The sequence below is a fragment of the Brachycentrus maculatus genome, unplaced genomic scaffold, assembly GCF_059751285.1.
Source record: "Brachycentrus maculatus isolate JH-2025_06_01 unplaced genomic scaffold, ASM5975128v1 h1tg000953l, whole genome shotgun sequence".
In the NCBI taxonomy this organism is placed as follows: domain Eukaryota; kingdom Metazoa; phylum Arthropoda; class Insecta; order Trichoptera; family Brachycentridae; genus Brachycentrus; species Brachycentrus maculatus.
This window is the reverse complement of record NW_028281675.1, coordinates 1-24,396: the sequence shown is the minus strand read 5'-3', so window position 1 is coordinate 24,396 and position 24,396 is coordinate 1. Positions and strand designations below refer to the sequence as shown.

The following is a 24,396-nucleotide window of genomic DNA, read 5'->3' as shown; positions in this document are numbered from 1 at the left end:
GACCCAACTATTAAAGAAAATAGTTTGACCGGCAAATGAATGAGAATATGAATTTGTTTTGGAATTTGGGTCTTCAACATTGTAATTCCATTAGACAAAATTCTATAGCAAGCAGATAGGCCATTTTCCCAAATGTTTATTCTGTTTTTCAGGCCTATAAAGATTCGTTCATTAATTTTCCAAGTATATGGAATTTTTACCTGCAGATTTGAGGATCTCACTTCAAACTCTCCTTTTTAGGAAATTTGTTTGAGCTGTCCAGGAGAGAGTCTATCTTGAAAAGTATCTTAGTCCTCAACTATGACCTTCTGTTCATATGATATATCATTAATCTGGCCTGCTTTAACAGGAGGGAATTTTGACTCAGGGAACTTGAACTTATAATTTAAATCGTCAAAAACCACACATTTCTTTTCGATCTCAGCTATCAGAGTATTTCTTAATTTATAGATTTATTCGTGCTCCTTCGCAAATGGCTACTGCTTTTCTTTTTCATCATAGGGAAACAATTTTTCACTTTCACATAGAAACCTTGTTTTCGGAAGGTTAATTTGCTTCAGAATAGATTCATAATTTTAGTTTTTGCGGCCTTTCATTGGCGGTCCTTCATACTCTTATTCTGATTCATGATAGTATTCTTGCTCAGATTCATGCTCATGTTCTTATTCATGCTCATTATTTGATGAGTCCATGTCGCTAAGATTTATTATATATATATCATGCATTATTAATGGGTTTAATTATGTTCAATGTATCTGATATTATTCAATTCTGGCCAGATTCATGAGCATCGATATGACATCATCAAAGGCATAACATGAAAAAATAAATCTTTTAGCTTTCATTTTTTTATGTATTTGCTTGTCCGTTGGTGTCAATATTTGGAAATTAAGAAAGTCTAAAAATATCAAAATATCAAAAATATCAAAGAGTTTTTGATGTTAAATAAATATAATAGATGAACTCTATTAAATAATTCTTTTTATGATTGACTAAGCTTCACCTGAAGGAAATAGCAACTCCCTTAAGTTCAAAGTGAATCAAAATTATATTTCTTCACCTAAGCTTGTGGTGAATGAGGCTTATCGATAGAATTTTCCTTCAAACTACGCAGCCATCAATGGATTTGTTTTCAGTTTGGATTATTCATCGTAAATCCCAAAGGATTAAATTTTGGCTTCAAGACAGACATACAACCTGTTGTTTGGAATGTAACTTCCTGAGGAAATATTGCTGGCTTCTCATCTAAGATAGAATATTGACAATGAGGATGTCCTCCAAGAAATTAAACTCCACATTTACATGGTATCCCAGAAAGGAGACAAAAGGAAAAACATTGTGAAAATAGACCTGGAAAATGCAATAAGAGACTTACTTCACTCAGTTTACTTGAATGATTCTCAGGTGTTCCCATTTGTTTATGATGAGAATAAACTTCACCTTAGGGCCGATTTCCCGAAGGCCAAAGGAATTTTCGATAAAGAAAAGACAACTATTTCTCTTTAAAAGGAAATGCATCAAAAATCATTCATGTTTGTCAACAACCCTGAAGAATCAAAATCATTAAACTTGAGGATTATTTAAAAATTGGACTTTAAGAAGAAGCTTTCTGTGATGAAAGTAGGAGGCTTAAATGACCAAATTGAAATAATTTTTAGGAGGATATTCGCCAGCAGGAGTTATGGGTCGGAAATTGTCGAAAAGTTGGGGATGGATCATGTAAAAGGCATGCTGCTCTATGGCCCTCCAGGAACAGGCAAAACTCTGATGGCCAGATAGATTTCGAAAGTCCTTGATGTGCAGCCCAAAATCGTGAACGGCCCAGAAATTACTGATAAATTTGTTGGAGAAGCAGAGCGAAAGCTACGATAAATCTTTGAGCCAGCAATAAAAGATTATCTATAGAAGGGAAATGAGAGTCCTCTTCATGTAATCATATTCGACGAGTTTGACGCAATCGCTCGAAAAAGAGGAGCAAGTGACAGCAGCATCGGAGACTCAATTGTGAATCAGCTTCTGACTTTGATCGATGGTGTCGATTCACCAAAAAATATCCTGATTATTGGAATGACAAATCGGAAAGATCTCATTGACGACGCTTTGGTCCGTTCTGGGAGATTGGAGGTTCATGTAGAAATATTTTGCCATCTGATTTCGGCAGATAGGAAATATTTAACATTCATTTGGCAAAATGCAAAGAAACAGGGGCATTGGATGAATAAATAAAAATGTGTAAGCTGATCTAACTGTCAAAGAATTTCACAGGGGCTGAAATCGAGGCATTCGTCAAGGCAGCTGTGTCGTATGCTTTGGAGGAGCATGAAAGTAACAAAAATCAAGCTAATGAATTCAAAATTAAGGAAATCCACTTCGAGAAAGCCCGAGAGGATATACTTCCTCAATTTGGACAAGACGAAAAGGAAATGAAGAAGATTTTGCCAGCAAAGTTCATAAACTATGGGATAAAATCATAAAAAATCTAAGAAGATATGAAAACTTTTACTAAAAGAGCGAATGTGTTGGCCGAAGGAAAGATTTCTATATTGATTACCGGGTCAAGGGGTTCAGGAAAATCCTCATTAGCGGCCCTGTACGCAAAAAAACTGAACTTTTCCTTTACAAAGTTCGTCAGCTGTGATAAAATATACAGTTTGTCAGAGAAACAAAAGGAGTACTATCTGATCAGGATATTCGAAGATGCTAAAAAATGTGAAAAAAGTTGCATCATTGTCGATGATATCCTACGACTCATTTAGTATATCCCACTTGGCCAGAAATACAACAATACTCTTCTTCAGCTATTTCTGAACCTGTTGAAGACCATGAAGTAGGAGAAGAAAACTCAAGTCATTATCACAACAGCTGAGAATCAGGAAGTGCTGAAAGAGCTGGGGCTCCTTGGTCTGTTCTCCAAGACAGTCGAACTTGGGCAGTTGGATGAAGAGGAAATGCAGACCTTTGTATAAAACAAGAATCCTGAGTTTACAGAAACTTTTAGGGAAATCCAGAAGAATCAGCTTTCTTCCTATACAATAGGAGAGCTTATAGATCTAATCTAAAGCTACGATTGATTATGCATGTATGTATAGAATTTCTTATATGCAATACTTACAATCCCACAGCTCAACTTAAATATAATCGACAGTTATAAATAAACATATCTATATGTATATATATGCACATATGCGTGTTATCAATAATAAGAACTAATTTCACGGATGTTAGCTATTTGATTGATTAAAATATGAATAAATTAATCAATATTATCGCAATATCCATTCTCAAGTTTGAAGGGAGGATCTTTGTAGATAAGTTGTCGATCAATTCAGCTCATAATCGAAAGAACTTATGCTCATGGATAGCCTCTCCGATTGACAATGAATTGAAGGAGGTGAGTGATCCAAACATAGGAACTCAGAAATATCAAAATTAATCCCTCCGTCTGCCTATTTTTTCGAACGTTCTGACCGAACTCTTTTGATTTCCTGTTTCTTCTCTGCCTTTGATTCGAGGTAGCTATGGCTGAGTTAATATTGTTCTTACTTCTATTCGACTAATTTATCTAAAAACTTAGATGCTTTCTCAATTATCAATTCATTGCTCAGGAGAAAATGAGACTATTCTTCATTCAATTCGCTATTGGAAAACCTATAAATGAGTTTGTTAAGGTCTATTTATTAATTCATTGATAAGAGGTTTTATTTTGGGGAATTCATTGGTGAGTTGGATATTCTCTCATTTTCGCAAACGGCTGACAGAACTGAAGGCCGAATCGATCTTATTTCATTGGGTTTTTTCTTGAAGCCTAAGAATTTGTTCAGCCTTCTTATCCCTTTTCTCAATTCGGCATAAAAATGATTTTTCACATCATTTTCAGTCCTAAGAATTCTGAATAGATATTACCTGTTTTTGAGATGGTGAGCAATTTGTTTCCAGTGACTGCCATGAATCGCATGCAAATCGAATATAATATTCTCTTCGATTTCAGACCATGGCTTTTTGGAGACATCCGCATTGAGATGATTAACCCACCTGAAATCCAGATATTTATACCTTTCTCTGCACTGTTTGCCTGTTCGCATAGTATCTGGGCATTGCTGGGCAAGTTTGATTGCGACCAACGTCCAGTTGCTATGGCCAATCTGAGCAACGAGCTAAGCAAGGACTAAATCTTCCTAGACAATAGGCTAATCATGTACTTCTTATTTCCAGAGTCTCCGTTCCATGTGATTGCTTTGTTTAATATTATTGTTGGCAATGCCCATGAAGCATTCTGATCGAATCGGATCGAATTAATTTTCAATGGCTATAAATTAATCTCAAATGCCTTCATTTTCAATTGCACAGCTATTCTCTTCCAGAACATCCATAACTGATGACTTTAATCATTTTAGTGGAGTTTTACTTTCATCCCAAACTAACAAACTGAAAACAAAATTATTAATAAATACAAGAAAATCTTAATTCATGGCACAAATTATGATGCTGCTTATTGAATGAAGGAATCTAAACGCCTATTTTTATGATTACTTCTTGAATTTCATGGATTAAATTTGGGAGATGCTGAGCTTGTGAATTACGGCTGTCTATTTTTTGTGAAATATAACAAAAAGGAAGGACAGCTTTAAACTTGGCAATACCAAGAAATCAGCATAAAATTGAAATTAAAGGAATTGGCGTCTTCATTGAGTTAAGGGTATTATCAACAAAGATTCTTTAAAACAGGACGAACTTGAACACTAATTTTCATGATTCTTCTCGAAAAAAACAAAGCAACCACATAATTATTTAGTTTTGATTTCAAATATTTTCATTCATGCGAGCGAGCTTTATTACTTCTGTTTTCATGATGTGTTTTGCAGAAGTAATTGTGTTTGTCAGCAGTCGAGACTCAGTTTGCACACAATCAGAATAAATATTATTTCTGGACAAAGTATAGATCATAGGCATAGTATAGTGTGGTGTCGTGCAGACTTATCTTATTGGATTATAGATGAACTTGTGAATGCCATAATTGATACTGCAGTTAAGCATCTAAATTGCAATCGCCAAATGCTTATAAATTCTAATAAAAATATATCAAATTTAATAATAATTTACCATAAAGTTTATGTTAGTTTATTGCACTTTATATTAGTTTATTACAGTTTATGATAGATGACGAACAAAAATGAAACTTAGCCAATTTAGATTACTGTTTGTTTATTCTATAATTCATACTGATACTGACACATCGTTTATATATTGACAGGATGATTATTCCTAAAAATACGTCATTTAATTATTATTATTTGGCATTTGCTTGTTCGGATCTGCATCAAAAATAATATTTAAAGCATCATTTCTGGTTTGGAATTTGGAAGTTAAAGCTTTTGCAATGAAAGTTCTCTTCGAAGACCCGAATTTTGTTTTGGCTGTCTATTAGCTGCATATATCTAACTTGTTTCAGCGTCAAAGAGCCTTCATTAAGAAAGCTTTATTTCTCTTTATCTATGTTGGGCTTTTTAGCAAATAAAATTTTCCTCTTTTTGATGACAGCTCTCATTTTTTCGAATCCAAACTAATTCATTGGAGAACTGACTTCCAAACTATTCATTTTAGCTAAAGAGCAGTTTGTTTTGATCCAGCACTACTCGCCAAGATCGGAGGCGTGGCTATTAATGGAATCTGTCTTGCTGGTTAACGATTGTATTTTAGTTTGATGCTGCATGTGGGAACTATTTGCACTCGAAGAACAGATATGCACATCGTATTGCTTGGACATTTGATATAAATTACTGACTGGTGTCACTACGATTAATATTAAAATGCAGGAATTTTCAGGATGAAATGGAGTGATATTCTTAATCAGGGTTGGAAAGATCGAATGATTTCAGATCGACATGATTTCCTAACCTAAAATAATTCGGAATATATTCACTCAATATTATTTTGTATTGGACCATCAGAGAACCTCTACGATTCATTTACGATCGGATTTGTTTTCCTGGAAGTTAAAACTACCCCAGCATTCATTTTTATCAGTATTCGAAGTTTTTGTAGTTTGTAGTTCATTTTTTGAAGGCCAATTCATATTCTTATTAAATATCTGTATAATGCTGCATTAAGATTAATATGATCATGTATAATAGATACATATGAAACTTGAGTGACTTTAAATTATTTAAAAAATACTCTAAAAGCTGTATCTTTTTGTATAATGTGAGATTGACTTTGTCTTTATTGTACTATCTGATTGTCTGGAGCTTATTTCTATGTAGCCACGTTAATTTATATTGACTATATTGTCCGAGGTATTGTTGCACTGCTGGGAAATGATTATCTATAAACTTGTGTTTATTTCTCATACATAGATACATACACTTTCAGACAACATACAGTATATGTCATTTGCCCTGGGGTTGGGGTTGGGGTTGGGGTTGGGGTTGGGGTTGGGGTTGGGGTTGGGGTTGGGTTGGGACTCTAACTGCTAAATTAAATCCATCACCAACTTTACTTACTTATCTGAAAACATAATGATAAAATATAATAATTGGTGAGGGATATAGGAGCTACTGGAATAATCAATATATATATATATATAGTATGCACCATTCTATGAAGATGTATACGCTATATGCATTTAATTATTATAAGATTTGCTAATTGTTGATCGAATTCAGCAATGACCATTGTCAGTCACCATCGGTTTCTAAATTACACAATTTATTGCATTGGCTTTATTTTCTTAGGGAATCTAATGATTGGCTTAGGGCCATTCATTCCCTATCTATCTGAAGAACATGGCATCGTTGAAACATAATACTCGATACTGTTTCTGGCGAGGGCAATTGGCTACATTGTGGGGGCACTAACCGTCAAATATATAGAGCCATATTTGAGTTATCATCAAGGATTGGGTATTGGTTTCATGGTTTCTGGGATATTTTCGGTCCTATTTAACAACACTTCTCACCTTTACTTAAGCTCCTTATGGATAGCATTTGCGGCTTTTGGCTACTCTACGGTCAATGTATTCAGCAATGTAGCAGCAATTCATAGCTTCAAAAAGATCGATCTATAAAATTGGTTGCAGTTCCTGCATGGGTGCTTCGGAGTGGGAGGGTTGGTTGGTCCCTTCTTGATTTATATGCTTGAGTTTTCGGCCTTCGATTTCGAGGGAGTTGCAATGTTTGTGTTAGGCCCGATAATCCTCAGTCTCAAATCGCCGGAAACATAATAAAAAGAGTTGGAGTTACTGCTTTTGGAGAAAAAGATTTCATCCGAGAAAGAGATAGTATTCGAAGTCCCAAAATTGGGGTTTTTCATGATTTGTTTGTCCTTTGTGGCGAATGTTGGACAGTAGGTCGCTTATGGCAGCTGGATCTCCTCCTATGCAGTTTTAAAGCAGTATAGCACCAAGCAGCATGCCACATTCTACAGCTCTTTGTTTTGGATTGCGATAACCTTTTTTAGGTTTGCATTTGTGTTCATACCTGGGAAGCCCTCGCAAAAGATCCCCAAACTGATCTTCACCTCAATCGTTAGCACAATCTTCATCCTATTAATAATCCATAATGGCAACACAGAGTTCGGGCTAGTACTCAGCAGCATTCTCTATGGCTTTTCTACTTCTGCAATATTTCCTCTGCTTTTGAGTATTTCTAGCTAATTTGGCAAAACTGTAACCTCAACCCAAAACTCCTATTTCATCTTATCAGGTGCAATTGGCTAGGCCTCAGTTTCCGTGACAACTGGCTACCTAATGTAACTTATTTCATATGATATGCTCTTTGTGGTAATGTTCTTGATGAATGTATTTACATTTGTCAATCATTACAAAATATGTTCTCTATTGCAGGGTAGTTCGACTGCTGATCCCCCTGAAAATCGAGAGATGCTTGAACTCGATAAGCTATGATTGTTTATATGTATGTATATGTATGTGTATATGGTTGACATTATATATGGTTTTGTTTTCGTGAGATGTTTATGGCATAGTGTATGGATTAATAATAACTTAGGGAAATTAGTATAAAAATTATGAATAAGTTATAGTTTGAATGTGAAGAAATGTAACTTATTAATGAATTAGCATCTATTTATGTATATACGCATGTATTTTTATACACAATTCAAACATCAATGAGTATGCATGACAAAATTGAAAATCTTAAACAAGAATAACTGACCCAAGTTCTTGCAGATGGCTTCGCTGAATTATATCATATCCGGCCGCAATTCCCGGTTTCCCATTTGGCGCATTATCTTAAAAACTACAATAAGACCAAAATCATGAAAAAAACATTGCTGGTGGACAAACTAGCATATAATAAGCGACTATGCAATTAAATTGATCAGTAAAAGGCATCTGTTGAAGCCATGGAACAGCAAGAGGAGAAGAAAAGACATGAACTAGCCGAAGAAAATCAGAAGTATCTGAAATCGATTGAAGAAACTTAATATCACTCGGATTTGTTGAATGGCTTCTGCACTTGGATCGAAGAGGAATTTATGCTGACAGGGGCCTATATGGGAGAGCTTAAGCCGAAGAAAAAGATTATTGATCTGGAAAAGGAAGATTCATAAACTGCGCATTATTAGGCGGAGGGAGAGAAGGTTATCTATTTCTAAGCTGCCTCCAATTCGCATTTTGAATTATTGAATGGTAAGACATTACCGGCAGATAGCATTCTTGGAAGACTTCTGAGTGCTGAGTCAGCTTCTAATTAACCTGAATAACAAGCTGCATAAGATGGAGAGTAAATAAAAAGCGAACCGAAACTCAAAGATTAAATTTATTTCCCAACTGTGGTTGATAATAAAGAACTCACATTCTTCAGATTCCCAAGACTTGGGGCATTCTATGGACTTGGAGTCAAGATTAAAAGCTATATTTCTTCCTAAATATTTGAATCAAATGCGAGCAAAGTGCAAATCTATACAAAAGCAGCAGAAGAGTACGAGAAGTAGCGAGAATAAAGAGAAACAAAATTCAGGGAAGCCTACGATGAAAAAGCAAATGCTGGAACATAAGAGAATTAACTTGAGGAGCTTTAGAAATAATTCGAAAAAGAGGAGAAACAGTTCCCAAAGCCAGCATTCCCAGAATTGGAAACAATCGAAAAGAAGTATGTGTTCGGTTTTGACACTCTTGGCCAAGACAGATAAATTTCGAGGAAGGATCAAATAAAAATCAGATAATATGTGAATTTCCTAAAATAAAAATGGGAAAATCGCGAATTATAAATATTGAAAGCCGACATTGGTATGCATCTGAAGTTAGGCGAAAAGCTAGAAAACCCTCCCCTGGAAGTGCTCACAAAATTGATTGAAGATGAGGATAAGTAATTGCCAACCAATGAGGAAGTTGAAAAATATAAAGATAACGAAACGTTCATGGAGCTTGAAATGGCCACACTCAGAATATAAAAAATCAAGTAATATTTAGTGGATGAGAAATTTCTTCCATTTCTAGATGAAATCATAAATGCCAGGATCCTGAAGTTTAAAGAAGTCTTGAAATTTTGGCTTTTGTTTTGTTAATTTAGCAAAGAGGACATCAACGTACCAAACAGCAATGTTTTGGATTTGAGGAAAGCGAAGAAAGTGATTCAAAAAGACTCATTCACAGAGAAAGTCAATTCTTACAATCCAAGAGGAGCGAAACCGGAAATCATAGTAAAATCTTATGCAAAATGGGAAAGAATGCAAGAAAACCTCGAAAAGATAGATATCAATGCAGTAGCAGCCTATAACATTTACTTGGCGCTCATTTTGAGATATTTGACTCTTGTAGCAAAAGTAAGACAATCCGACCGCGCAAAGAGAATTAAAATTATGCAAGATGAACGAACCAACAGAAATTTAAAAATAACATAAAACAAAATAAAAAAAAAAACCAAAAAGTAGAAGTTAAAACAGGCAAAAGCAGAGATGCGTGAGAAATAAGAAGAATTTGATGAAAATGCTTGGGAAATTCAGTATATGGAGGTTGAGGAAAATCAATTGGCGGAAATTGGCCCTGAGATCCCTGATGAAATCGACAAGGATATTTAAAGTGGAGAACAGATTTTCGAGAAGGAAGTTATACAGGAAGAGCCATCGGAAGAAGAACAACCTTAAGGAGAACAAGAAGGAGGAGTAGAATAAAAGCAGTAATAAGCGGAAGAATAGGCAGACGGACAATGATTATAATCATAAAATAAATCCCCTAAATACTCTATCATAAGCATATAAGTTATCATTGATTGACCCAAATGGAATAGGATAAATTAAAATAGAGCCTTCTTCATACAATAACAATCATACAATAACAATCATACAATAACAATCATACAATAACAATCATACAATAAAAATCATACAATAACAATCATACAATAAAAATCAAATCAAATAAATATAATAGCACTAATAATATCCCACAGAACACTCACAACTTCATTGCTATACTTTTTATTTGAGCAGGCCTTCCAAAATATCGTTTTATCTTTTAAATCTTCATAAATAAGTCCCTAATTGACTAATTAGTTCAATAGCTGAGGAATGTCGTCGTGACATGATGAAAATGGCTTGACGAATTAGTAGATATCGATGACTCCATTACAGTCCTAATCAAACAATTAGAACATGAGAGTTGCTTGCATGTCGGTTGCTTCGGGCACAAACTACTTCCATTTTATGATATTGAAGAATTGAAGGTAATCGAGGGCTTTGAGTCGGAATTGAAGAAATGTGCCAACTAACTGTGTAATTGTTGCTCGGCCGACCAAATCACTCAGCATTATCTGAGCTATTTTTAAGTTTCTACGATGCTACGATGAGATGCTTGAGAACTCCTGCTAAAAAAATTCGTGTTCGAAAATATCGATCCAGCTTAGTCGAAGCTACTCATCCATTCGCAGGCAATTTTGAATCAGTGATTACATTTATTGACTTATTGCGATGTTATTCGGGAATACTAAAGGAGATGTGAGTATTTCTGTTAATAAGCCAGCTGTAGTCTTTTGCCGATAACCCCATGGAAACTTCCCAAACAAAAGCTACATAGGTCTCTGTCTACTTCATAAAGGATAATGCCAAAACTCCATACATCGCACTTCGCACTATATTTCTTGCCTTGGAGAATTTGAGGTGCCATATAGACAGGAGACCCGACTAAGCTGTTCATCAACTAATTCTGAGTACTCGTTATTTTCGAGTAGCCAAAATCACAGATCTTCAAAGTTTGCGAGGTACTCAAAATATTCTATGGCTTCAAATCACGATGAATAACTCCCTTCCTGACAAGCTCACTGAACCCTCCGATGATCTGTTTGGCGTACTGCACAGTTTCTTCTTCGGTGAGCTTACCTTTTTTCTCTATAATCTCAACTATTGTCAGATATGTACTTTCTTTAGGTTATCGCCCTCACAGTACTCCTGGAATATGTAGATATTGTTTTTGGTTTATTAGTAATCAAGGAGATCGACAATGTTGAGATGCTTTAATTTCTTATGAATTATTAGCTATCTCTTGATTGCATTCTTCAGGTATTAGTTGTGTTAGACTATGTGATAAGGAAGCGTACATTTTTTCTTGTCGATTATCTTGACTGCGATTGGTGTTTCGGGGTTAGTTTGGTTATAGCAGAGGTAAACTTTGCCAACTGCTCCTTCTCCAATCTCTGTATCGAGGAAGATCATGAAATCCTTTATTTTTTTCCTTTTAGGCTGCGTCGCGCGTAAGTCTGTCAGCATATTAATACAGACAATAACTGCAGACAATATGCATACAATAAATATGCCATATAAGGAGTGCAACTGGGACAAATAAATAAACAAATAAGCATTTGATAATAATGTTTAAATCAAGAAACAAACAAAATTAGCTGATGTAAGAACTGCGTGCGGATTTCGACTAGTTCAATCAAGAGGATATTGCGAGTTCAACTGACGTCGACCCAACCCTGATATAAACAGCTGTACCTTCAAGCTATTTCTCTCTCTTTACTTTTGCAGATCGCAAGGATATTGTAATGATGACAGTGGCTTCGCTTTTTTCGATTGGGAATGGGGTCTCCATTGTTTTCTATTCCTTGCCGATTGGGGAATTGGTGAAGGCTTTTTCTGGCAATAAGACCTCGTAATAGATTGTGTCTGCAGTATTGTCAGCAATGGTTGGATTTCTCATTAATAGTGTTATCGTGTTCTTCAACTGCTGGTTCATGACGGCAATCTGGACGGTTACAAGCGAAAGGCAAATGATAAATGCTCGCAAGCAATACTTTAAAGCCCTTATTCTGCAGGAGCAAGCGTGGCACGATAAGAACAGACCAATCGAACTATGCTAAAAAATGTATGTGCGCATCGCAAAGGTCCATCAATCCTTAGTAACTAATGTCACTTCCTTACTCACAAAGATTAGCATGGGATGCGCTGGGATTATAATCGCTCTTGCTACGGGATGGAAAATGGCGATAGTAATGATTGCATTTTTACCAGCAATGATGCTTTCCGGGTTCATTCGAGGGCACTATGAGAAAAAGAAGGAAGTGTACTTTCAGACAAAGAAGATTCGAAACGACTCCTAAGTTATAGAAGTGTTCGAGAACATAAAGACAGTAAAAATCCTAAATGGTTAAAGCCATGAATACGAGAGGTTTCATAGCAAGGTGCAGTAAGAGTAGAAATAAATGTGGACGCATGGAAAGAAAGGGGCAATCGCATTTTCATTCTTTTTCTTCTGCATCATCATGAACTATACACTCGGCTTCTGGTATGGCTCGAAGCTTGTCTCTGAGCGATAAATTAACAGCAATACTGGCCAACCTTACGGGATATCGTAAGTCGTAATTATATTCTTCACGCTCTACATCAGCAATCTGAATTTAAGTGGCCTTCCCGACAGCATCACACAGTTCAGTATGAGCCGATACTCAATGTCCAAAATTTTATAGATAATGCGGAGAAAACCAGAAATAAGTTACGGAAGTAGTAAGTTTCCGAGTTCTGTGTCAACGATTCAATTTAAAAATGTATAGTTTAAGTATGATAAGCCATTGTTTAAATCATTGAGTTTGAGTATTACTCAGGGAATGACTGTGTTTGTAGGTTCGTCTGGATGTGGCAAAAGTACCATCATTTCTCTAATTATGAGATTTTATGATCCCAAATCAGGGGAGTTGTGTTTAGTCAATGATAAAGGACAAAATACACTCATGAGAGATATTTCGTAGGAAAGTTTAAGGAATCGTATTGGTTTCGTTGGACAGTAGCCAGTGCTGATTGGCTCGACAATTAGATAGGCATTACTGACAGATGCTTAGGTCTCCTAGTAATAAATCTATGCAGTTTTGAATCTGCTAAGAGCTTAAGATTTCACGCGAGTAATTGGGTTAGATAAACCATTTACATTACTAAGTGGGGGCCAGAAACAGAGAATTGCAATCGCACGGGCTTTACTACGCAAACCAGAAATCCTGATACTAGATTAAAGCACAAGTGCTTTAGATCGCAAAACTGAACAAATCGTCTTATCCTCATTAAAGAAAACATCCATCAAATTCATAATAATGATCGCACATCGTCCCGAAACAATCGCAAAGGCTGACAGAATAATAAAAGTATAGGAGGGCAGAATAACATTTGATGGCACATACCCATAACTAAAACAATCTAAATTCTATAATTTAGACTCAATTTCAGAGCAAGATCTACTCCCTCGCCATCATCTTCTCCATTAATAATCCTCACAGTAATCATCCGAACAGCCTTCCAAACAAACAGACAAGAACCTAATCCACGAAGAATAGCCAAATTCCGAAAGACTAACCAAATCTCCCAATTTGGATGTCATCACCGCCGAAATCGAATAGCTATAACTGTAGTTATAATAAGAATAGAAAGATAAAACAAACTTCAAATTCAGCTACATAATCAGATTAATGAAACTAAACAATTAGTATTGGCATCTGTACTTATTTGGGATAATCGGTGCAGTATACTTCGGATGCATATTTCCTGTGTTCTCATATATCCTCTCCAGGATTATAATCATACTGTCGAAGGTGCCTGCAGCGAGCGATGTGTAAATTGAGGCATTGCATCATCAAGTTAGTGTGCTTTCCTTTATTTTGTTGATGATCTGTTTGGGGTCATTGGCCTTTACTACGGTTAGGTGGCTATTCTTTGAGTTTCTGACATGTAAGATCGGGAGTAAGACCAAATTGACAGCCTACCATAAGTCGATTCATAAGCCATATGTTTAGTTGGAGAGCAATCACCCTTCTTCCTATTCGCATATTATTGTTAAGAACTGTGAGAATCTGAAGCCACTTGCAGGCAACTTCATGCCTACTATCATAGAGAATGCTATTACTTTGTTAGCTGGTCTGGCAATCGCATTTGCTTATAGTTATGCGATGACTCTTACGGCATTAGGGATTTTGCCATTGATCTTATTGGCAAGTAAGGCTATGATGTCCTTCAACCATGGGATGCAGAGCAATACTGAGTAGAAACATAAGTAGAACCACAAAATAGTAATCGAAACCATTGCCAACATCAAAACAGTGCGTAGCTGTAGGCTCGAATAGAAGATACTGCACAAGTTCGGCAAGTAAATGGATGGGATTGTTAAGTTGTCAATAAAGTATGGGAATTTGGGCGGGATTATGTTCGGGGTTGGGCAGACTCTGATTTTCTGCATGATCTCTGTGATCTTCCTGATTGGTGCTCTTCTTATCAGGGCCAAAGCCATCGAAGTTTAGAACATGTATATCGCGATTACTGCCATCATGTTCGCAGGGGTCCAAGCAGGTGGGAATCTCTACTTCTTGTCGCAGCTTGCCCCTGCCAAATATGGCGCATCCAAATATTTTCAACTCCTTTCCGACTAATAGGAAATCCTGATCTCCTAGCCAGAGCCATAAAACGACCAGAGGTTCTCAATCGAGTCCTCCGAAAACTCACTATGGAAGGGATCACTGAAGTTAGAGAACATTTCCTTTAAGTACGAAGCCAGGAACGAGAAGCTCTTCTCTGATTTTAACTTGACAATAAAAGCAGGGGAGAAAGTCGCCATAGTTGGTGAATCCGGCTCAGGGAAATCGACCATAGTTAACCTACTATTCAGCCTATATAAGCCGAGCAATGGCCGGATCTTGGTCGACGGAGTCTAAACAAAGCACATAGCAGCCAAAACTCTGAGCAATATCCTTGGAATCGTCATGCAGGAGCCAGTACTCTTCAATCGTTCGGTCTACGAGAACATCAAATACAACGCAAACAACGTCGGAATCAAATAGGTCATCGAAACCAGCCATAGCTCCAAAGCCTATCAATTTATCGTCGATCGCAAATTCGGCGCCCAGCAAAGTGAAGACTAAAATGAAGAATACTTAGACAAAATCAGACAGAAGTAATTCACATAGAATTAAATTTCAGAGAGTGATATTGTCAGTAAGGATGTTATCATGAGCTATATGCGGAATGTAGGGACGAAGGGCAGCTATTTGTCGGGTGGACAAAAACAGAGGATAGCCATCGCTCGATCCTTGATACGACAGCCGAAGATACTTGTGCTCGATGAGGCCACTTCCGCTTTAGACCCTGAAAACTAGCAATAAGTTCAAGTATACCTGTTTTTATTCTTAGAATACTCTCGAGTAGATTGCAGGGATGACTCAGATAATAATCGCACATCGCCTCTCAACTATCAAGAACTGTGATAAGATTATAGTACTGGATTCAGGGTCGATTGTCGAAAGTGGCACTTATGAAGAACTGCTGAAAGTGCAAAATGGATGGTTTAGCAATTTGGTGAGCAGTACTGAAGATAGTTCAATAGTTAAGTAATGAGCTATTTAGTTTATTTCTCATTATTATTATGCATGGTAGTTATCAATAGGTTATTATTATAAATTTGCCTATTCTAGAGATAATTGTTTAATGTGAGCATGTGAGTGTATGTACACTCTAATTCTAATTATTGGCGATTTCGATATATCAATTAAATGGAACTAAATATGTCAGTTTAGGGAGTTTAGGGAGTTAAGGGAGTTAAGGGAGTTCAGGGAGTTCAGGGATTTTAGAGAGTTTAGGAAGCTTAGGGAGTTTAGGGAGTTTAGGTCAGTCCTACTCCCAATAGTCCCACTCCCAACAGTTATAGTCTTATTGAATCGATTATTCATTTCTATCAAGATCTCAGTGATGGACATGCTCATTGGGATTAAAGTGAAAATTCCTCAAAACACTTGAAAGTGGCCATAGAGAATAAGAACAATGGAGTGATGATAGTCCAGGATGGATGGATTTGCATGTAGGCTGTGTTACATACAGATTACGAAAGAATGGCCCTACACCCTTTAAGCAATGGGACCCGCTCAGCCTATTACAACTACTCTGTAAAGAATTCCAGGTACTATAACTTCCCAGATGAGAAACTTCCTGAAAACCAAAATCCAAACCGGGAAACTCGCACACAACCCCAACACTACAGAATCTCCCCATATTTCCCTGAATTCCACTATAATGTGCGTTTAAGCAACTTCATCAAGGAGGAACGCCAAAAACTAACAAATCCTCACAATAACAAGAACAGTAACAGAAACCTACAGTAAATATTCATCATCAAAAAGTATCGGGTTTAAACTGTCAATATCGCAAATTCAGGGTACTATGCACCATTGCTAGTTGTTTATGAATACGAGAGAGTTTTTGAGCATATAGATATTCGATAAAACTCAGAAACTACTCCTAACTCCTCCAAATAACCTCCTTTCCTGACGAACATACTTTACAATAACAAAATACAACAAATAATGGAGCATCTTCGATTGCAGGACCTGAGAAAACATCTAAGCCAGCAGAACAGCGATAATACCAAATAGTACAGTCTATTCTACTATATGAAGAAGACTAAGATGAACTACTATCGCAAGAATAGCCAACTCTCAGAATTCATTACCACCGATAAGAATAGCCGGTTCCTCAAGACATCGAATGCCAAAGACGGGCACTTCTATTACTTACCAATTGGCTAATTAAGCGGAGTGTATAGATTCCTACGTCCTATTGCAATGGGAATTAATGGGCAATACAAGATGAACTTATCCACAGAAACACTGGCTATTCTACAGTAAGTCAAGCCAGCCAATAATCTGAAGAATTGCAATGGTGAGGGTGATAGTGATGATGACAGTAATTTATTGTGGTCGGATGAATAGTTAGAGCCTGAGCAATTTAGCAGTAAAATTGACGAGATACATAGCGATGATGATGGGGAGTCAATGTAAAGTGAAAGTAGTTTCGATTAAGAACCATTGAGGCTCATGTACTTAAATCAATTAAAAAAAACGAAAATTGTATGATATCGTGCATATAATGAAAGAACCTAAACAAACCATATTATAAATATATCGGCATTGCAATTGTTAGCTCTATTGTTTTATTTTACAATGGCATGCCAATATCCTCATTCACTTCCTAATAAATCAGACCTAATGCGTTTATTACTTTCTAATCAACGCAAAACAAAGAAATATAATCAAATTTAATTGACTTCATTATTGTTGGTTATGATAATAATTATAGTTCAAAAGCAATGATACTTACCAAAATAGTTTCTGTAGTGGCAATTCTGCAATGTCTTTTATTTTGTGCTTTGGCAATCAGCGCTAATCGTGTAGCTATGGCTCACCTCTCAGACTCTACGGAATCGAATGCGACTTAGATAATGAAAAAAGCCAAACCCGTTTCAGGTATTGATGTAAATACCCGCAATAATGTCCTTTTGACTTTAGAACTCCTGAAAATAACTCCTTCTTACAGTTTGTGCATATAACTTGGAATGATGAAATGCGGGTCCATATGTTGTGAGAAGACTGATCGTGAAACTGTTTTAGTTGTTCATCAAAATGACATTAATTTAGATCAATCCATCCAACAAGCAATTAATCAACAAGCTAAGAATCAACAGTAAAAGCGTAGCCATCATTCGATGCGCCATTGCCTTTCCTCCAACAAGCATGAGGAAACATCTTAAAAATCGCAAACATAAAAAAAGTCGTATAACCTCACTTAATTATGTGCAATGAGCCATCGCACAATGTGTGGATCAGTTTGCTGTATCGAAGGCTAATGTGATCCTCTCACAGTATCCAACAAAACAAACAATCTGAAAGCGGAAGATTCTCAATGCAAAATTCCGAACCCCTCCGATGAAAAACTGTGCAAAGATGCTGGACTGCTTTGGTGCTAAAGGCAATGTTGCGGGTTCATCAAAAAAGATCACAAATGTTTCATTAAGAATCATTTTGGAGTTCCTTTCATTCGATGCCCAATCGAATCACCCCCAAAGATCATCTATATGAACTCCTCTGGAATCATAAACAATGCGTGATCTAATTTACAGATTTTTGATTAAGAAATAGGGATAATTAATATCATCACTTTTATTGTTCGAGTGCGGCTTTGCGCTTGTTTTTTAATCCGTGAAGAGTTTTGTGATAGCAGCTTATTACCAGCAGAATTGTTAATGCGATTATGAACCATGAGAACCATACCCAGTCGGACCCTGAAATCATGGACTCCTTCGGAAGAATGAAACCAAGCATCTATACTTCAGGCGGCTGGAAGAACCAAACAATTGAATATTTGAAGGATCTCATGGCGTAAGCATACAATTCGACCCAATAATCGGGGTTGTCAGCATGTGGAAATCTGTTGTCATTCGAAGGGTCATAAAATATCTTTAAAGTGTCAGGAAAGTATAGTGAAATCGGCACACTCAAGTTACACTTTCGGTATTTATAAGAGCCGGCCCTGAGAGCAGCCTCCAGTTCTGTGCGCCAACCTAAATCGCATTGACAGTCAAGTCTCCCCAAATAAGTCACAACCTTCCCGTGAACACATTCGAATGTACAGTTACGAATTTCTGACGGTTTATAAACCGGTTGGGATGCACTTATGCCTGCAATCTCCAATCCTGTCAGCATATCTTTACATATTTACTTTCTTTCATCATATGTAATTCCATAACCCCTGGGGCACATTTTTTTGGGAACACATTTTTTGGTCTAGGGGTCGTAGTGCTGCGCGTTTTTGTAGGGTAAAGTTGGGATGTAATCATAGAAGCTTCGACAGTAGCGAGCACAGGAATTACCGAGTTCACCTTTAACAATAATGCATTAGTTGTTTTTAAAATCCAATATCGTCGCCCCTCTATACGCAGAAATCTGTTAATTCGTCAATAGGAGTGAGTAAGACTCCTGCATACATCCTTTATTCAACAGTAAAGAGAACAGAAATAACACCAGACACATTTCCCTCCTTGCGAGATACATTTGCTAAACTGAATGCATAATATAAATACTACTTATCTATATACTTATATTTAGGACTATGTAAGAGTGCTCACAATAATTTTATGTGACTGAAGAACCGATAATAAATATTTACACTTATCAGAATATAAATTCAATTAATTGCATTGTTGTTGCTTTATTACCATTTCTCGTTGCCATCATCTTCGAAGATTTCGTCATCTTCTTCGATTTTGTTGAGGATGGCATTTTCTTACTCGCTAAAACTGTCAATAAACAGCTGCTTTATTTATTTACCGTCTACTATTTCATCAAAGATTAATTCGAGCTTATTCTCGAAGAGGACATTGTCTCCGAAGAATTGTCTCTTTGAGTTCCCCCAGTTTTCGGGAGGAGGGAACAAAGGGTCGATGCATGTTCTAAATTATTTGAGTAAATGTACCGATAGACTTGCTATATGACGCTAGGAATCAGTCTCTCTAGTAGAGGACAGCATAGCTCTAAACATGGGTTCGTATTCGCTTCAATCAGCCAAGGAGTAAAACTCTAATCTATCATAAAATCAAGTCCAATCAATTCGAAGTTATGCTACCTTCGGTTCGAATCGAGCATTGCATAGGTTGCTTCCACAGCCCTCAAAGCTATGTTTTTCATTTGAGTAAGAGTGGCGCCAATAAAATCAATCTTCTTCTTTCGATGTGAGACATTTAAATACTTCTGAAAATCATCATACGAAATCTTATTTCCCTTCTCATGTTTGCCGTAGCCTTAACTTTTTTTCTGGACTGCATCGTTTGTGAGATGAACCATCAAATCCTTGGCGTTTGTCAAATTAAAGGCGCTTGAAGATGTCCGAACATAGCCTTACTCAAACCAGTAAGCTTTAAAATTGCCATTTATGCAAGATATTAGTATGTAGTGGCGAATATCGAATTTTCTGTTTTTGTAAAGAAACGGTTTTTCGATATATTTTTGGAGAATAAAGGTTCTTATTTTCCCATCCCCGTTCTTCTCCCGGCCCCTCAGCCGATGTTTCACATCATCCAAGCCCATACATACAGAAATACCGTTCCCTCTGTTGGTGTTTTAGCCCGGCTTACAAATCCAAATATTCCTGAAATTCTTATCACTCTTTTTGATATCCTCCATTTATGTGTAATACTTTAAAAACTGCTCATAAACTGGATCTTCCATGCCCTTCGAAATATGGAATGTCACAGGAACATACAGAAATGGGTCAACCTTCCGGCATTGGCATAGCTTCCTTATGTTATAAAATAACGCTTTCTTATTCCCAATATAGAAGTTATTCTCTAAATGATTATGCATTCTTAGCTTTGCAGATTCGCTGATTGTACTTATTTATTTTTTGGTATACAGTGCACACCTCTTTAAGTAAGTTTGTTCACTAATTTTCTTTTATGATTTTTTATTTTTGGTAAGATGTTCATGCCAGTTCTTAAAATCATATCGACTGAATATCTTGGCGTTTCCTCTCATATTCGAATAGTACTAAAACTACTTCTATTCTGCCTACTCAAAGCCCTTATTTGGAATAAAACTGTCCCGCAATTCATTCAAATCTAAACACGCATCTTTATAATTCGGTTCTGCTCGACAGATCTGCGATTTGTATAAATAGTTAACTTTAAGTTGCGTCCAGACAAAATTGCACTAATTAATCGCATTCTTATCTGCAGTTGTATTTTCGATTACATTCCACCAATATCTTCTTCTTAGGACACTTTTGAGCATGCAAGAGTTATTGCCAACCCCAAAATAGGCTTTGTAGGAGTGATCGATATTTTCAGGAGTATAAACGAATAAGCCATTAGAGTAGTTTATCTTCCAAAGATAGTCTCTATAGAACTAAATTTTATTTGCTGGCTCATTTGTTGTTTTTTCAGACATGCTGAATACAAAGTGACTTTTCTGATTACTTGTAGGTTTTCGAATTGGGATTAAGTCTCTAAATTATTTTAATGCGGATTATATGTTGATGTTTGTTGTTTATTCTTGTTGGAACTCGAATTATAGATTTTCTTCTGATTCAAGGCTTTTCTCAAAGTGCTTCTGCTTATTTTAGATTAGATTTTCGGGAATTAGCTTTTTAGAGGTTTCGTTTAGTTCATTCAATTGAAGTGTAATATCGCCTCGGAATAGATGTAATGGCATATTCTTGTTATTTCTCTTCCTCAATTTGAGTTATTTGTAGTTTAAAGAGGTCGTAGTCTTCCGCCCGTAGGATTATCTTTTGTCAAGCATTGTAAATGGAATGGCTTTACCACACTGTTTAAAATCCGTAACCGTTCTATTCACACCAATAAAATCAGCCACATGTCTTCTGTTACTCTTTTTTGTAAGAAGCATACAATGATTGTTAAACATTATATTAATATGTTTCTTCTTATCGAAACTGGCATCCTTGGGTATTTTATAGATAGGCTCGATTGTGAGCGCATCTTCAATTTTTTAATGTGAAGATTGATGCATTCTCTTGGTTTCTTCATGGCTGAAATTGCTGAAGATTCGCTTTCTCATTTTCGATTCTCTCGATTTTTATAGATGACAGCAGTTTTTATCGAACTTAATTGTAATTATATTTTTGAGAGGCTTTTGCTCTTCTGCTTCAGAGAAGTTACGCGCTGAACTCCGTTGCTATCTGTTTGAGTTTATGGATTAAAATGTTTGATTTTTTTCATTATCTGTAATGTTGTTTGCATAATAGCTGCTAGTCGTATAAAGTGGTGACATAACTGTTGATTTCTTAACAACTAACTTTTTGTTGCGGGTCATCATCATTTGTCAATGGAATGTATTGTTAGCTAGGTTTTTACTTTCCGATTATTATAACGTAAAAACATCATTATTTCATTATTTGCAGGTTTATGGTTATTATATTTGGATAATTTAATACGGTTTGGGAATTTTATTGTATTTTGAGTTTATTGCTTGTTATGATATGAACATCGTTACTATGGTTTGAGAAAAATTGTTGCTATGGTTCGATGAAGAATTAATTTATTTATTTATCATGTTTATAAGTATGACAGGTATCATAAGTTTTATAGGTATCATAGGTTTTATAGGTATCAAAAGCGAGGGTGATTGACGCGTGTCTGCATTGGCTTGTACTACATATGAGCTGCGAAAATCCCAGTTTTATTCTGCCCTCTTATTTATTTGCCTATGCTGAAATGCGGCTTGCTGGGCTTATCTGAAAGAGATTGGATTCCGACTGAAGAAGTTGTGTCGTAGGTTTGATTTAGTTGCCATTTATTCTTATGGGAGGGGTCGCGAGGTCCTTTCGGAATTGACCAGTTCGGATTGTTCGTTTTTGCGCTGGGGTTAGCACAGTTTTATGGATGGTAGGACCCTGGTCCCACAATTTATGAAGTTGAATTTAGTAAAATTAAGGGATCGAACCCTTTGACTGCTCTACGGGCATAAAGACTAAATTGAGGAGTAGTCTGAGCTTCTGGCTTAATCACTGGATCGTATTAGGGGCCTGGAGTCATTTTATACTTTTTTTAATCGACTGGAAATCGGGATGCCCCTCCAAACCGAGTATTGCCAATATTCTTCCTACGGATTTTATCTGCCTCATTCGTGTCGAACTGCATAATCAATTTGATACATCAATATCCTTTCGGAAATAGTGCTCGTACTTTGCCTATGTATCGAGAGTATTTCTGGGTTGGGTTCCTATTTTAAACTCAGGGGCTTTGGTGTATGAGAATTTGTCAGTGACTTCGTAGTTGGGCCCTTTTGGAGTCTGCTTGCCTATCATATAGCTAAATTTACCATAGCAGTCAATCCATGCCATTTCCTTAGACTGATATTTTTTGGGTTCAGCCTAACGAGTTGATGTTCCAAATGAGAACTTAGGACCACTCGGTTTAGTGGAATCCTTAATCTCTCCGAAAGCAGAATAAACATCTAGATTGGAGAATTTGATCAAATCTTGATAGTTATAGATTTTCTTCTCCTGGGTCACCTGGTCTTTCTAAGTCATTGTGGAAGTTATACTAATAAGTTATAAAGTGCTGAGCTTTTAATTTATATCATACCAACTTCTTTATGTTCATCCGAATATAGTGGCAGTTTGGCCCAAAAATAACAATAATTTTATATATCTTATGTTGGGCTTGCTCAATTTGTCTGGTTGCTTGTCCATCATTCGTATCCTTGCTTCTAGAAGTTTAGTCTTTTCACTTCGACTTGGATATAGATCTAGCCGAAGTATTCGACTGAGAGGCAGCTCTTGTTCTTGCCTTCGCTGAGGGTCTTTTAGGGCTATTTGATTTAGTGGAGGCTCGCTGAAAAAATGTTTAGGCAGCTCCAGAAAGATGTGGGTTGTTTGAGTTTGTAGACTCTGATTTTTCGGGTGTTTTGGCCTTTTGATCGAGGAAGATGGACATTTCCGTAGGCCTCTGCGACTGAACGTCCGAAATAATCTGTTCGATACAGTACAATGTATATCTATGGCCAGCCTGTGATGGTCTTAGTCTCATATGTGGCCCCGAATGGAAAATTCCAGACAATCTTATTTTCAAAGCAAGTAGCCCTTTGACTGATCCCTGATGGTTGCCCACCTAGCATCTTCCAGTCGCTTCCGGCTTTCAGAGCATACAGGATATTGAGCGACTGTTAATTTTTAAATTTCGCAGATTGAATTATGCCATTGAAGTTCACACCTATTTGTTACTTCTTCTCGAAGTTGCGTTGAATGATTGCGTTAAGCCGACTTTATTCTGCCCTCTCTATGAATTATCCCTAGGCTTCGCTGTCTTTGCTTTAATCGATAGGCATAGAATGCTCGGACATTGGCTGCTAATTATAGAATGCATATGAATTACAACTCAAATATTTAATTGTTCAATGCGATAAGCATAGGATGGCATAAAATTATTATTAGTGGCATTTTTTCGATCTCTTCTATGATTTCACATGCACTTCATTGATTTTGCATTTATAATTTGAATCGAGTTCAAACTTCTGTCATTACTACGGGGTTGGGGTTGGGGTTGGGGTTGGGGTTGGGGTTGGGGTTGGGGTTGGGGTTGGGGTTGGGGTTGGGTTGGGGTTGGGGTTGGGGTTGGGGTTGGGA

General features: G+C 36.6%; 2 protein-coding genes across 2 annotated transcripts; both read left to right on the top strand.

Annotated features, from left to right (window-relative positions):
- The first annotated feature begins 7,082 nt into the window (after positions 1-7,082).
- Positions 7,083-13,199, top strand: LOC148299779 (ATP-binding cassette sub-family B member 5-like). Its single transcript, XM_088275687.1, has 3 exons — positions 7,083-7,104; positions 8,557-8,627; positions 13,011-13,199. Exons 1-3 carry the CDS (start codon positions 7,083-7,085, stop codon positions 13,197-13,199), a joined length of 282 nt encoding a protein of 93 aa, XP_088131813.1.
- A 1,437-nt stretch (positions 13,200-14,636) lies between these two features.
- Positions 14,637-20,363, top strand: LOC148299778 (ATP-binding cassette sub-family B member 10, mitochondrial-like; the record flags this gene model as incomplete). The annotated part of the gene is given in 5 exon segments (XM_088275686.1): positions 14,637-14,726; positions 14,943-15,137; positions 15,411-15,596; positions 15,634-15,756; positions 20,265-20,363. Coding segments are annotated over 5 exon segments (693 nt in total), but the record flags the coding sequence as incomplete, so codon positions are not given.
- Between the last annotated feature and the right edge of the window lie 4,033 nt (positions 20,364-24,396).